Source organism: Trachurus trachurus (genome assembly GCF_905171665.1).
Source record: "Trachurus trachurus genome assembly, chromosome: 14".
Taxonomy (NCBI): domain Eukaryota; kingdom Metazoa; phylum Chordata; class Actinopteri; order Carangiformes; family Carangidae; genus Trachurus; species Trachurus trachurus.
The window spans coordinates 25,493,140-25,506,856 of record NC_139903.1 but is presented as its reverse complement, the minus strand read 5'-3'; the positions used below and the strand labels follow the sequence as shown (position 1 = coordinate 25,506,856).

At 43.9% G+C, this 13,717-nt stretch overlaps 1 protein-coding gene across 1 annotated transcript; it reads right to left on the bottom strand.

Moving 5' to 3' along the window:
- Window positions 1–10,371: 10,371 nt before the first annotated feature.
- ovca2 (OVCA2 serine hydrolase domain containing) lies at window positions 10,372–12,242 on the bottom strand. Its single transcript, XM_083986124.1, has 2 exons — window positions 11,889–12,242; window positions 10,372–10,978 (listed from the first exon to the last, which is right to left on the bottom strand). The coding sequence occupies exons 1-2, from the start codon at window positions 12,040–12,042 to the stop codon at window positions 10,452–10,454; spliced, it is 681 nt and encodes a 226-aa protein (XP_083842250.1). The 5' UTR covers window positions 12,043–12,242; the 3' UTR covers window positions 10,372–10,451.
- Window positions 12,243–13,717: the final 1,475 nt, after the last annotated feature.

Here is a 13,717-nt window from a genome sequence, read left to right as displayed (position 1 = left end):
CATAGGCTACAGCCCCATGGTGGCTGTTGGTGTTCACCTGCCACTCTGGCAGCACCTGGCTCACAGCTGAACAGGTACTGTAGACACTCACTGGTTTGTCTCTGTGGACCGTCCAGAGTTGTCCACCCAGAAGATGATGTGCAAATGCCACCGTGCAACTGACACGCGCGCAAACAGTGTGTACCAGTGTGTGCGTGCGTGTCTCTCTGTGTATGTGCAGATTCTTCTTTTTTTTCTTTTTCTTTTTTTCTTACCAGTGTGTTTGTCGGGCAAGGATGTGGGGAGGGGAGTATGAGGGGGAGGGGGGGGGGGGGGTTGTCTCCTCATCAACCCATGTACACTCCCGGGAGCGCGTGGCACCGGGAGGTTTCCGGTGATAGTGATGACATTATAGCCATCACTTTCTTCCGGTGTGGCGGTAGGCTACACCCCCCCTCCACCCCCCAGCCCCCACCACCACTCTCCCTCTCTCCCTCACTCTCCTCTCTCCCTCCCCTGTATGCACTTCCGGCGGCTGGCGCTTCCTTTAACACCCCCCTCCCCTCCCCTCCCCTCCACAGTCCTCAGATCTGTGACGTCGTCAGGCAGTGAAGTCAGCCCTGCGTCATTCTTGCGCACTTTGCAGATGATACGCAGTCACCTACTATAACCCTTTTAAAGGCATCATGGGCACGCGCGAACACACGCACACGCCGCGCAGTGTCAACCTCTGGCGTGCGCGCGTGCGTGAGTGCGTGGGTGTCGGAGCGCACAGTGCGAGAGGCTCGTGTACGGACAGCACGAGGGAGGAGTGGGTAGAGCGAGTCAATGAAACCCCTTGTTCATTCACAACTCGTTGTTGTGGCTGCTGTTGCACCGACTTGGACCAGCCGCCATATGTCACATCTTTACAAAGCGGAACCATGGAAAAATATTATATTATTGAATAGCCTATGTTTTATTAAATGCAGATTAACCCGCTGTTATAGCCTATTTATCAATCTTTACCTAATTCTATATAAGAATAACCATAGAGAAGCAGTCTGATAGAAACTGTAACGTGTCTTGTTATATTTTCATATCAAGAGCATAAAGAGGCTCAGGTTCCGGCCTCACTTTTTTATGATTCCGTGTGCGTTTCACTGGAGGATCCGCATACACGTCAAGAAACAACCCACACACGGTCGAGGCGGTTTCTCCCCGGTGCCACGGAAACCGAGCCAGACCAAGACACTGCCCACGCGCTCTGATAAGCCAGGCGGTAGAATGGGACAAGAGATGATTGGTTTGCTCGCGCCGTGACGTCACATGCTCTTATCCTCGGGCATGTGACTTCTCGAGCACCGAGGCTCGTGACGGTACTCGTCACCTGACCGGCATCTATTCGGTAATGAGAGCAGAGACCCGCAGAGAGAGTCCACTTTGGTTCACTTGTGGTGCAGCTGCAGTGTATGATGGGGAGATAAACGTTTAGAGAAACCTCGTATCTTATGGACCTGCTGAACTGTCATCAGGTTGAACACACGCCCCCGTTTTAGAAGTTCAATCAAATAAGATTTAATGCGTTTTTACTCTTTTTTGACGTCCGGGTCTGGACCGACGTCCACTTCAGCACCGCGGACAGCTCCGCGCGCCAGCGCTGTTGTGTCGCTGTCCCAGCGGCGTAGTGCTGAAACAGAGGAGAGGGAACCTGTTGCAGAGAGACCCCCATAAACATCTATCTATCTATCTATCTATCTATCTATCTATCTATCTATCTATCTATCTATCTATCTATCTATCTATCTATCTATCTATCTATCTTTGATACTGTCACTGACAAAGTGAAAAGTTTGCTGCTATCTCAAGAAAACGGAAATGAATGACTTTCTGTTGTGATTTGTCTACAAGGATTACATGTTAGATGTTGGACTGATGTCCTGGTCTTTACACTTGGATGATTTCCTTCATGGAAATGCCACCCAGTGAGTCACTGGATAGGGCTTCAAACTGGTGGGGGGCTGTGGCTGAGGGTGAGGAAGAGATAGAGAAAGTCAGGTTCAAGTTGTTTCAAGTCACAGTGTGTTAGTAACACACTCCCAACCTGATCAAAGAATCCAATTTAAAAAGCCTCTCGTCCTCTGGGACAGTCAGTCAAACACAGCTTACTGGATCTCCCTCTCCCTCCTTTTGTCTTCCCTCTGCCTCACGCTCCCTCCCACTCTATCACACACACACACGCGCACGCGCACACACACACACACACACACACACACACACACACACACACACACACACACACACACACACACACACACACACACACACACACACACACACACACACACTTGCATACACACACTTGCATACATATAAACATTAACTGGGTCAGACACAGGGAAAAACAGTGGGTGGATGATGCCTCATGCCAAGCCTGCCAACAGGTTTTAAATATAGGTTTATAAAGTTTTGGAAAGTCTAAGTTAAAATATAACTGAAAAAGTTTGCACACACTTTACTCATTGTGTTAGAATATACATGACAAAAAATTAACCTTAAGTTTTGCTAATGTTTGACTGAGTGACTTGTTGATCAGTGATTGCTGGATGGTGGTTTTCTTTTTCTTTTTCAGTCTTAACTTTCTTGTTTTCAATAGTTTGATTATTTTTGAAAAGGTAGTCAACATTTCTGGACTTAACAAAGGGTTCCCCCATTTGAGTACAAAATATAAAGGTAAAACTATAATAAATAGGCTACTATATATAAAAATATAATCTATCAAAAAGTAAATACATACAAATTTATGTTGCAAATGTTGTCGCCTGGTATTACAGTCCTGCCAGAATTATACTCCCAAGTCATTACAGGGGACAATCAGTCCCTGAGTGGATGTTAGGGACCAGCACTGAGAATCAATAGCACAGAACAGCCAAGTGAGCACTTTATTATTTCAAAATATGAACAAAGCCAGTCCACCAAAGTGTACTTGACTTGATTTCCAGTCTGTACGGCAATAAAAGCTCATTTAGTATTCACCTCAGCAACACGTTGTTGTTTTAAATGAATTAGACATGGTTAGAAATAACGATGCAGAGATGGTGTCGGCACTACCGCTACTCACGACAACTTTTTAGGCCCCTGGGCATCAAAGACTGTATTGCTATTCATCTGTATTTAAATCATTTGTATTGGAATTGTGTCAAGTTTGATTCCAGTAATGTCCTATACCTATATCCTCTCCTCTTTCAGCTGATGCAGGCTCCTGCAAAGGGGAGTGTTTGGCCCTCTCCTCCCCACCCCCCCACTCCCCTAAACTCAGCCAGAGCATCAGCACCTTGGCTTTAGACTGCTTACTGCTTATACAGTGTCACAGTACAGTAACAGTCTACAGTCATGGCTACTGAAGCCTGGCAATGCACCAAAAGCCACGCCGAAGACACCACGGATGTGCAGAGGCTAAGCTGGAGTGAGGAATGACACCATGGACGTACTTTTGAAATGGTTGACTTGATAGTTGCGGTTCACTACACATCTTAAAGATTTCTCCCCCCCCCGCTCCGTCTCTCTTCTCTCCGGCTCAGGAAGGAAACCTGTGTGGGCTTGCATTGGGGGGAGTCCTACACCACGTTAGTGCGTAATATCCACGTTCAAACCAATGAGACCTTGCAGTTTCCAGTTACCATGCCAACTCCAGCTCCTCCTCCTCCACCCTGCTGTCTCCATGGCGACCGTGGCTTTAGATTGTTACTCTAGCAGCAGCACCATGGTAACAGTCTACAGCCATGGTCGTTAGGGGCAGTCGCCATCGGGAGGGAAGACAGAAAGATAAAAAAAGTTGGGTTCTAGCAAATAATGAAGTGTAGTTGATTGATCTGGAATAAGAAGGTAGGTCAGAGGTCACTGAGTCATCTGTCTGGAGCAGGAAAGTTTCACTTTTTAGGATTTCTGTGCATTATAAGGTAACACAGATGATGTTTTTTTTAATTTAATTTGGTTAAATATATAGGCCTATTGTTCTAATACACAAAATGCAATCAGATCCACCGAAGAAAGTTTAACAATCATTTATGCAATGATACATGTTGGACACATGTTGCTTTTCACTTTGATTTTATTAGGTAGAATGTGTTTCTTAAGGTTTGATCCTTGAGCATACGGACATAAATGCAGAGAGCACATGCTGAACGGATGAGTCAGCTGGCTCCAACACCTGCTCCGCTCCCTGGTTTTTATCAGACAAGAGCTGCCTCACTTCAAAGCAGCACAGCCAGGGATTCCCAGTGGGCAGCGCTGTAACCTGCAGGCAGACACAAACCACACACTGGATCCTGCGCAGGTGGGCTACAACACATGTATGCACGCTCACATGCAGACATAACACACACATACAGTATGCTCACAAAAAAAAACATACACACACAAACATGCAGAGAAACCTAGTCCTTGATCCACTCTTCCTCAAGCTCTGCAGATATGTAGAGGTACTCTGCCCTCTGCAGGTCAGGATTTGTCTCTGCCATCTCCTTCTTGTAACAGAATGTTCCTGATTTTATCAAATCAAATAAATAAAAATTAAAAAAACATTTGCTGCAGTGTTTTGTGGTGATTTGTTACATTAGAGGCATTTGAACGTTGCTCTGTGTTAAGAGAGACAAGAGTTATTCAGAGTGCATGTTGTCAGCTATTTTATACTGTAGTGCTATAAGTGAAAAGTCAGCACAATGGTGAAATTAGAGTTTCACTGACTTAACATAAAAAATCTTTGTGAAGCACAATTACATATGTAGACCTCTGGCATTTTGGCCCACTAAGATGAAAAATATTCGTTAAATTGATTGGCTATGTAGCTGCACTTTCAGAGTGGCACAGTCATATGACTGTGTCATGGTCTACCTGTTAGAACAAACTATGGAACTACTGACGAAGATTTCAGCCTGAAACTTCAGGATTTCATTATTAGTTACACTTGAAAATCATCACGCTCTTTGTCTTATGTCTTTTAAATTGGTAACATATATGTATTTGCCACATGCAAAAGAAAAGACAAGAAAAGAAGTTTATCCTCTGCCTCCCTGCACGGTAAAAGCTCATGTGCTGACAGATAAACAACAGCACATAAACTCTTACTGTTCAGGGCTGAGAAGCTGATCTGATGCACACACGCACGAACAAACACACACACACACACACGGTTGTGCAGCTATCCTTTTTAGGACATTGACTCTCAGTCACTGTGACCTGTCAAACACACTTCAGGTCAGATTCAGGCCCGACCATAACACTCACCCTGACACACATTCACACCTCTCGCCTTAACCTCAGAAATGACATTCTGCTTTGGTCACAGTGAAGACAGACTATTGGCTCTGAGGAAGTACCACACACACACACACACACACACACACACACACACACACACACACACACACTTATGCACGCTCATGCACGCTCATGCACATGCGCACACACAAAAATGGCAGCAGGTCAAACCGCATTTAAAGGAGCATTTCACTGATTAACCACAGTCGAGGTCTGCTGTTTATCACTCATTAGTGTTTCCAGAATGAATGCCTATAATTATTAGAACTGTTGAAACCTTTAAATCTATAAAATAAATATTGATATTAGTCTTAGGCTGTTGAATAATCGAATTGGAAACTAACTTAATACCAATCGAGGTGTTATGACTTACTGGTATAAACATTATTTCAGCAGTTATTGTTTTTATTTTCGTATATTACATCGTATTCGTCTACTATTATCACAGCAAAGGCCCTCTCTGGTATTACTGTAATGTCCATTTTTCACCTTCCAAACCTCTTAATAACGGTCTGAAACAAAACAACATTTTTTGGATATGTGAGCCAAGACATGCCTCTCTCTCTCTCTCTTTCTCTCTCCCGCTGTTTTATGCAGTCTCAACCACAGTCCTCCTCCTCCTCCATAGTCATGATGACTAATATCTACCCCTGTAGTGTCAGTTAGGCACCTATAAGGACAGCCAAACCACAGCTCTGCTCGCCAGGACCCAGCCACGGCCTCTAAACCGCTCCAGTAAAGCACACAAGCAGACAAATGACTGCAGATGACATCATTCATCAAGCGGCTGCTGCCCTAACTTCAGAAGGCCTCAGCTGTGTCCTCGCTTCACCTCTGTACCTCCTCAGCACTGCTGTGACCTCTGAACACATTTACATCTGCTACTTGAGCGTCCCTCTTTTTATTCTATAAACCAGAGACCAGCAGGATGCTGAAGGACATGAACTCCACGACTGTTTGTTAACAGGAAGTGTTTCCAGGTGAAGAGGAAAACTGAAGGAATAGATGATGATATGTCCATGTGGATAGAGAGCTGCTACACGGGCCGACTGGAGGAGGAGGAGGAGGAGGAGGAGGAAGAGGAGGAGGAGGAGGACAACAACCAGACAAGTTACGGCCTCAGCCAGAGTACACTTTGTCGACACAAACAGAAAAACCACAAAGCACATTAAACCAGAAACGTATGAGTATGAGCATGAGCACAGAATAACAAATGACCAAATCACACCCATATGGAGGAGAAAGAATTCAGATACACACCCACGCATGCACACACACACACACACACGTGAACAACAACTGCCTGCTGTCAGGGCCTGGGTTTCACACTAATACTTTGCATAGATTTCTTCACTGTGTAATTTCATGTCGTTATCTGACATGAACTGACTTTCCCTCTCTTCTCTGTTCTGTAAATAGCGATTTGACTGACAACTCTAAATATACTTCCTCTGCTCCCTCTTTCATGTGTCAACACATCGCACACCTCACACGCACACACTGTACTATCTAAACGGCTCTTGAATCATGAGCTTACTTTCTCTTTTCTATGGAAATGATGCAGGTACACAGGAAGCAGAGAGGCATGCATAAATCCCTGATACTGGACCCAGGCCATACCTCTGGAAAACATCCAGTGTGATGTTACATCACATCCATCTGCAGCAGCATACCAATTCAAGAGCAAGCACACACACACACACACGCAGGCATGCGTAAACTTGAATTAATTGATATCAGTATCAATCAATATCCATCTGTTTATGGAAGAGAGAAAACTCTGGTTGGAAATCCAAACTCTACATCAGTTCTTCTTTCTTCTGGGATCAGAAGTTTGCAGATTTTAACGCAGTTAAAAAAAAAAAAAAGGCGAATAGTTGGGAAGAATGTGCATAAATCCAAAAGTTGTAGCCCGGGTAATAAAATCTCAAGTCGTCAGCTGCGCATCTTGTAACCACAGATAATTCCAGTGAGAGCTGTCAGTAAGTGGGAGCTGTAGGAAGGAGGCAGAGCCGGTCAGCCTGGGCCATGGGATGACCAGGCTCTTTGGAGTTTAAGTGCAAGTCTTATATAGACACACGCACTACGTGGCCCCTCCCCTCCTTCCGTTTCCCATAACAACAAATGCTCCATAATCAAAATAGAGCCCATCTGTGCTCTGACACACCCCTCTGCCCCCAGCTCCATCCACCCACCAACCCCCCCCCCACCCCAATACTCCACTGGGCGAAGAGGGAAAAAGTGATCCTTCAATCACGGTGAAAACTTGAATGTACCCTCAACCAGCAACAGGCAGAGAGCTGGAGGGAGAGGGGGGTGGAGGGTGGGAGGTGGAGAGGGCAGCCAGGGGAGGAAGGGAGGATAACTCCACCCTCATCTGTCTCTGTCTCTCATTCCATTATTTCCCGGTTGTTGTGCAACAGGGGGAACGGATTCCTGAGAAGAGAGTCACGGCTCTGTTGTAAAACTTACTGGCAAGAGTGACCCTCTGTGTTTTTCTTTTACTGTTTGCCTCGCTTGCTCACTCACTCTCTCCATTCGTCTCCACTTGTTATCAAAACCATGTGTATGAATGTGAGTGTGTGTTTCTGTGTGTGTGTGTGTGTGTGTGTGCTGTGAGGTCTTGGAGGGACACAAGGGCCACAGGGGAGCGCAGGAGAGAACGGATACGAGGGCTAGGATGGAGAAAGGAGACCACATAGCCGCCATATCTGCGTGTGAGAGTTGAGTGTCAGCGGAGGCTCATTAGGTATAAGACGGACTGGTTAAAGGGAGTGAGGGTGTGTGCGTTTACAAGAGAGGAAGTTGATGCTGTATATGAACTGTTTTACCGTGGAAACACATCCCAGCACGGGACAAGTTTTACCTCCTCCAACAACTGCAACTTCTTTGGATCCAGAGCCAGTTTTTTTTTTTTGAGACAAACAGAACTATTTTTGTTCATGTCACAGATGTGGCAGATAATGTGACAGGAGGGTATGCTGCACCTCAAAGCTGGTGACACACACACACTGAGAGAGAGTATGGAAGGGAGGAGGATGCAGAGAAGAGTTCGGAGCGAGGTAGAGGCCGGTGGGAGATGAAAGCAAAAAGGGAAGGGGGGAGAGAGAGAGGTAGAGAGGAGAGAGAAAGAGAAAGAGAGAGAGAGCACACATCTGGAAACAATCGAATGAGCGCAGTCTGACATGCACATGCTTCAGCTATAAAAGAACAACATGTCCTTGAACCCTGTGCATTTGAGCGTGCACATAAACCTGTCTGAATAACCTACCTTCACGCATCCCTAAAAACCAAATACCCCAAGCAATCACACACTTACACACACACACACACACACACGGCCTCTGGATGCCAACTTGTCATTACAGTTCACAGCTGACTCTCCAGCACTCTGCAGTGTTCCTCCTCTGTAAACACAGACCGATGTACAACTGACTCACATGTATGTGGGGTTCTGTTACAACACTACACAAGTTGGACGGATGAGCAATCTTATGCAAAAAAAATATCCCAATGAAACTTTTTTTTTTTTTTTCCACCGTGGCTTGGCTCTGGTTTAAAACGGTTGCCATGGCGTTCCACCATCGTGCCAGAGAGTTCCCGGCACCTGATAATGTCTGTCCACCCTTTTCCTATCGCGGTGTTGTTGGTTTGGATAAACAGACGAACACAATTTAGCTGCTGCTACTGCGGGGAATCATGGAAAACACTCATGTCTAATATTTCCTGATATCCGTCCACTCTCTGAACAAAGTAAACAGAGTCCCAGACTGTTCCCACCTGCTTGTCTGCTGAGCGCCTCGGTGAACTTCAAACAAAGTGCCTGCTGGATCCTCTCAGAGCATCGCAGGAGGAGGACGGATATCGGCCATTCTTTAATTTTCCAAAATTAAAAATCTCACCATCACACTCCCTTCACCGTCCAGGAGTGTGGACGTGTGAAATGAAGGTGTGAACTTCTCTTCAATCTCAAAAGCTTGTTTTTCATTTTTCACACAATCACTTGTTTACAGTGGAGTGCAACGCCATGAGTGTCTTTTTCCTGGAGACACTGACCAAACACTGTTGTCTGTAGACCTTTGTTTGTTCGCCTTCATCTCAGTATCATGATGTATTCTCAAACACTACTTTCAGTGTTGCTTTAGAAACTCGTACAGGTGTAATTAGTAACACTTCACTGGAACAAAGCCATAATGAATGTGATTAATTACACTTTTACTTCTGGGGCTATGAGGAATTAAAATCAATTTTGTGAATTCATGTCGTACAAAGAAAAGTCATGATCTCATTTAGTCAGACATTTTCACTGAAGTTACACACACAGGGCTGTTGCTAGGAATTCTGGGGCCCTTGAAAGACTGAGGTGGCACCCTGGCTTTTCATCACAACTTTTTTCTAGACTATGTATTCTTCTTGACAGTGCCTGACGCAATACACTCCATTATTATTATTAGTTTGCAGGGGCTATTGTTGCTCCAGCATGGACTAAACCATTTTATAAAGAAGGCAGGGGGTTATTTCTTGGAAAATAAAACGTATTTCATGAATATCTCTAATTTGAGTTCTCCTGGCCTCAACTGTTGTTGGGTTCTTGTATTGTGTTACTGTATTGCTTGGGCGGTCCACCTCTTATGTTTTTTTGGCATTTGTGACTTGTCTCTTCTATATTGTTTCGTGAAGCACTTTGTAAACTTGTGTTTTTAAAGGTGCTATATAAATAAAGTTATGATTATTATTATTGTTATTAATATTGAATTTGTGGCTTCATTATGATGCTGATGCAGCCTTAGGATACGTATTAATCAGGGTTACTGTATATGCAGAAGAATTTATTCATAGATGATTAGGCTGCTGGGTGTTGTTGTGGGCCCTACTGGGCTGTGGGCCCCTAGAATTGTCATCACCTCCCTATGCAACGGCCCTGTACACACATCACAAAAAATAATCAAAGACCACAGTGCATTAAATAAACAGTGATAATCTTATTTATTGTCTATTACAAGACATCGTCCCTGAGTAAAAGACAGAAGTCACTGAATAGTTTTTTTCAGGATCATATATCAGAGAGGATGAAAAAGAACAGTATCCAAATGTCTCTGGATCCAATCACGTTATCACAACATTCCTGGGCCGTGTTCAAGAGCCGGAGTCTTATTCACTGTTCGCAGCTCGACTTACTGGAACCTCTTGAGGAAGTCCTGGTAGGTCTGTCTGTGAGCAGATGCAGCAGGAACAAAATGGCCACCGGGATGTGTCAGGACCTGAGGGTCTTGGAAGGAGGGGAGGAGCTCCCTGCTCATGTTGTCAGGGATGACCCGGTCCTCCAGTCCAAACACATGCAGGGAGGGGATCTGGAGGGGGGGCTGGTAGAATTTCTGATGTTCCTTACATGCGCTGGGGAAACCAGCGACAAGGATGGCGAAGCGGAAGTTGAACTCCGGCTCCTGTTTTTGCTCCTGGAGAGAGCACAGCATGGCCACGAAGGCCGCTCCCTGACTGAAGCCCAGGACGCCGTCGAACGGGCCTTGGGCTTTCACGGCTTCTCTCACCGCCGTCACGCTCTCCTCGATCCCCAGGCTTTCCTCACACTGCTGCTGAGCGCTGAAGCTCCGGGCCTGGACATCTGAGAACCACCAACCCCTGGGGTCGTCCTCCCCTCCAGGGCCTGGTGGGCCTGAGCTGTTCTCCTTCTCTGGAGCTTCTGAGGGGACACAAGACAAAAGTGGTTGTTGTGCTGTGTTGAATTATAAGACACCATGGATGAAATGAACCATGTGCAATTTGACATGATATATACTGTATATATTTACGTCTTATTTCAGTCTATGACTTAAATGTAAGGATTACAAAACTGCTCCTAGTAGGCTATACAAACCAGGACTCCATTTTGCCTCTAGAATTTGAGAGAGTGCAAGTAAAATGTTCATATACTTGCGCATGTGCAACCAGTAAAATTGCTGTTAAAAAAAACACTGGTGAATGTGGATGAGGCTGTACCGAAGAATCTGGTAGGCTACCTGTCATTACAGGTGTCAGGCTAATGTGTGTGAGGATCATAAATGAAAAGGAAATGGGAATATTTGCTTTGCATGTCGATTTACCGTGTGCACTCCTACATTTTCTTCTTGTGCTCCTAAAATTTTAAATTAGGAGGCACTGCTCCTTATAAAAAGTTAGTCTGGAGCCCTCTACTAGGCCTATATCCCAGCTTTTTTATTTTAGTAGTTGAAGTAAAACTTTCAAACTAGCCTACCAATTAATTTAATCTTGGATTGATTTGTAGTTTCTTAAGTAAAGTAGCCTATTAAGTTAAGTAGGCTAGGCTATAACTCATAACACATCTCTTTCATGTTTTCAGTCAGTTTAAACGGAGCTTGGTTTTCTCTAATCACCTGTGATATGTAGGCTATGTGATTTTCCACTCAATCAAGAGTAGAACACAATTCTGTAGCCCATGCTATTCAAACATAGCCTACAATTATTAATTATTAATTAATCAAATGTCTATGTAAATATAATTACAAAGAACTTGTGTGCTTTTCGTTGTTTTCTATCTATCTATATAAAAACTAAACTATCCGAAGTGAAAACACGACAGGTGGATGACCCACCTTGCCTGCAGCTCTGTTGCACACTGTGCGGGGCGTTCAGGTAAACCAGCTCCAGCTGCTTCTTCAGCAGCTTCCGCAGAGCTCCGGTCTTCTCCCGGAACGAGCCGCCGTTCTGCCGGTAACCGTGAACACACAGGACCCGCAGCGGTGCCATGCAGCTGAGAGCAGCCTCAGTAGGCTATTATTGACGGTAGATTGTATTGTTTCAGTTGCGTAACAAGTGGTTGAAACACAACACACAGCTTGAACCGGTGAGTTCAAATACACACCGGGATGTGTGAAGGACGAGACAGCGCAGCTATGCTAAATGAAGAATAAAGTTGTTCACGTTCAGGAAGTAGCTGCAGCTCATTCAGTCAGTCTGTTGTACCGGAAAGAAACACCGACAAGTGCTTCCGCTGATGCCTTTCAAAATAAAACCCTTGCTGAGTTGATACAGCAGACTATATGGATACAGCACTGTCGAAATCACGGGGCTCTCACCACAGTTTACACATATCCTGTTATAAACTTAGAAAGTAGTCAATAGGCTACAATGACTCCATAGGCTACATAATCACAGGCTATAGCCTACACATAGGCTAAATACGCCATTGATGACACATCCTATATTTTTAAGTAGGATCATTTGACATAGATTTCGATATGACTTTAAATTAACTACAGAGTGTTTCTTTTTCTTTCTAATGTTGCTTATTTTCTCTGGAGAATATAAAGAATGCAATTAAAGGAGACTAGCTATAAATTAAAAAAAAAAAAAAAAAAAAAAGAGCACTGCAGTTTTCAATTTTGAATTTTTTACTTGGTAGGCTATGTGGTCCCACACATTTTTCATCTTCACTTCACATAGCCTAACTCTGCTTTAAACTTGGAAGAAAAAGGTTGGAACTGTTTTATTTAGTATAGGCCTATACAAAATAGGATTAAGTTGAAATATTAGTTCAAGTTTAAAAACTTAAAGTCAGATAGCCTATCACTTATTTTCTGTTAGTTCTGTTGTGTTCAGGGCCTGCTTTGCTATCAAACATTAAAAAGTTCTCTTTGTGTCATACAACCCTGTTTGATGTTAAACTCTTAAGGCTGTGACAATAGCCTACTATTCTACAATGAACAGGACTGACTGGAATAAGGGTAAAAATAAGTACAAGCAAAAGAAACGTAAGGAATAAGAAAGAGAAAAAGAAAAAGAATCATATAGATATTATGTATAAATTATATAAAAGAAAATGCAGTACTAGCCTACTACAATTACTAAATTCAGTATTAAGCAATATTTTCAATGTCAGAATTTATTACACCCACTTGAGTGCAATTCGACCAATGCAAAGGCTTTGCCAGAGCATACAATTATCTGGTGATGGAGTGTAGATAATTATAATTACACACACATTGAATAGCTTGTCTAGTTCAATGTTTATTTTGCTTAAAGGATATGGAAATTACGTTTATTTTTTGTATCAGTGCACGTGAGCCAGTTGTCATCAGATGAAGCATCTGTAGCTGGAGCTGCAGCTCAAAGTGTCAACGGTTTGACAGCACTTTACATCAGCCTGGTTCCTCACTGCCTGCATTGCTTTGCCTCACTAGTAACAGCCCGTAAACTATGGCTCACACTAATGATGCTGCAGCCATTTACATCATTAACATGACATGCTGCTGCACCGACATCATTAGGCCTGCTCTGTTCTCACAAGAAAAAAATATCGTCTTCCTTGTCCACTTTATTATGTGCATTAGTTTTTCTTCATAAATGCTTCAAAGTTGAACATCTGACACTTGAAAGTATAAAGTCAATATTCTGACAGTTGAAGCTCTGACTTTGATATTAG

Coding starts and splice junctions, on each gene's coding strand:
- ovca2 (XM_083986124.1), bottom strand. CDS start 12,042: ATGGCACCGCTGCGGGTCCTGTGTGTTCACGGTTACCGGCAGAACGGC. Junction 10,979..11,888: donor GCAACAGAGCTGCAGGCAAG/GTGGGTCATCCA, acceptor GTGTCCCCTCAG/AAGCTCCAGAGAAGGAGAAC.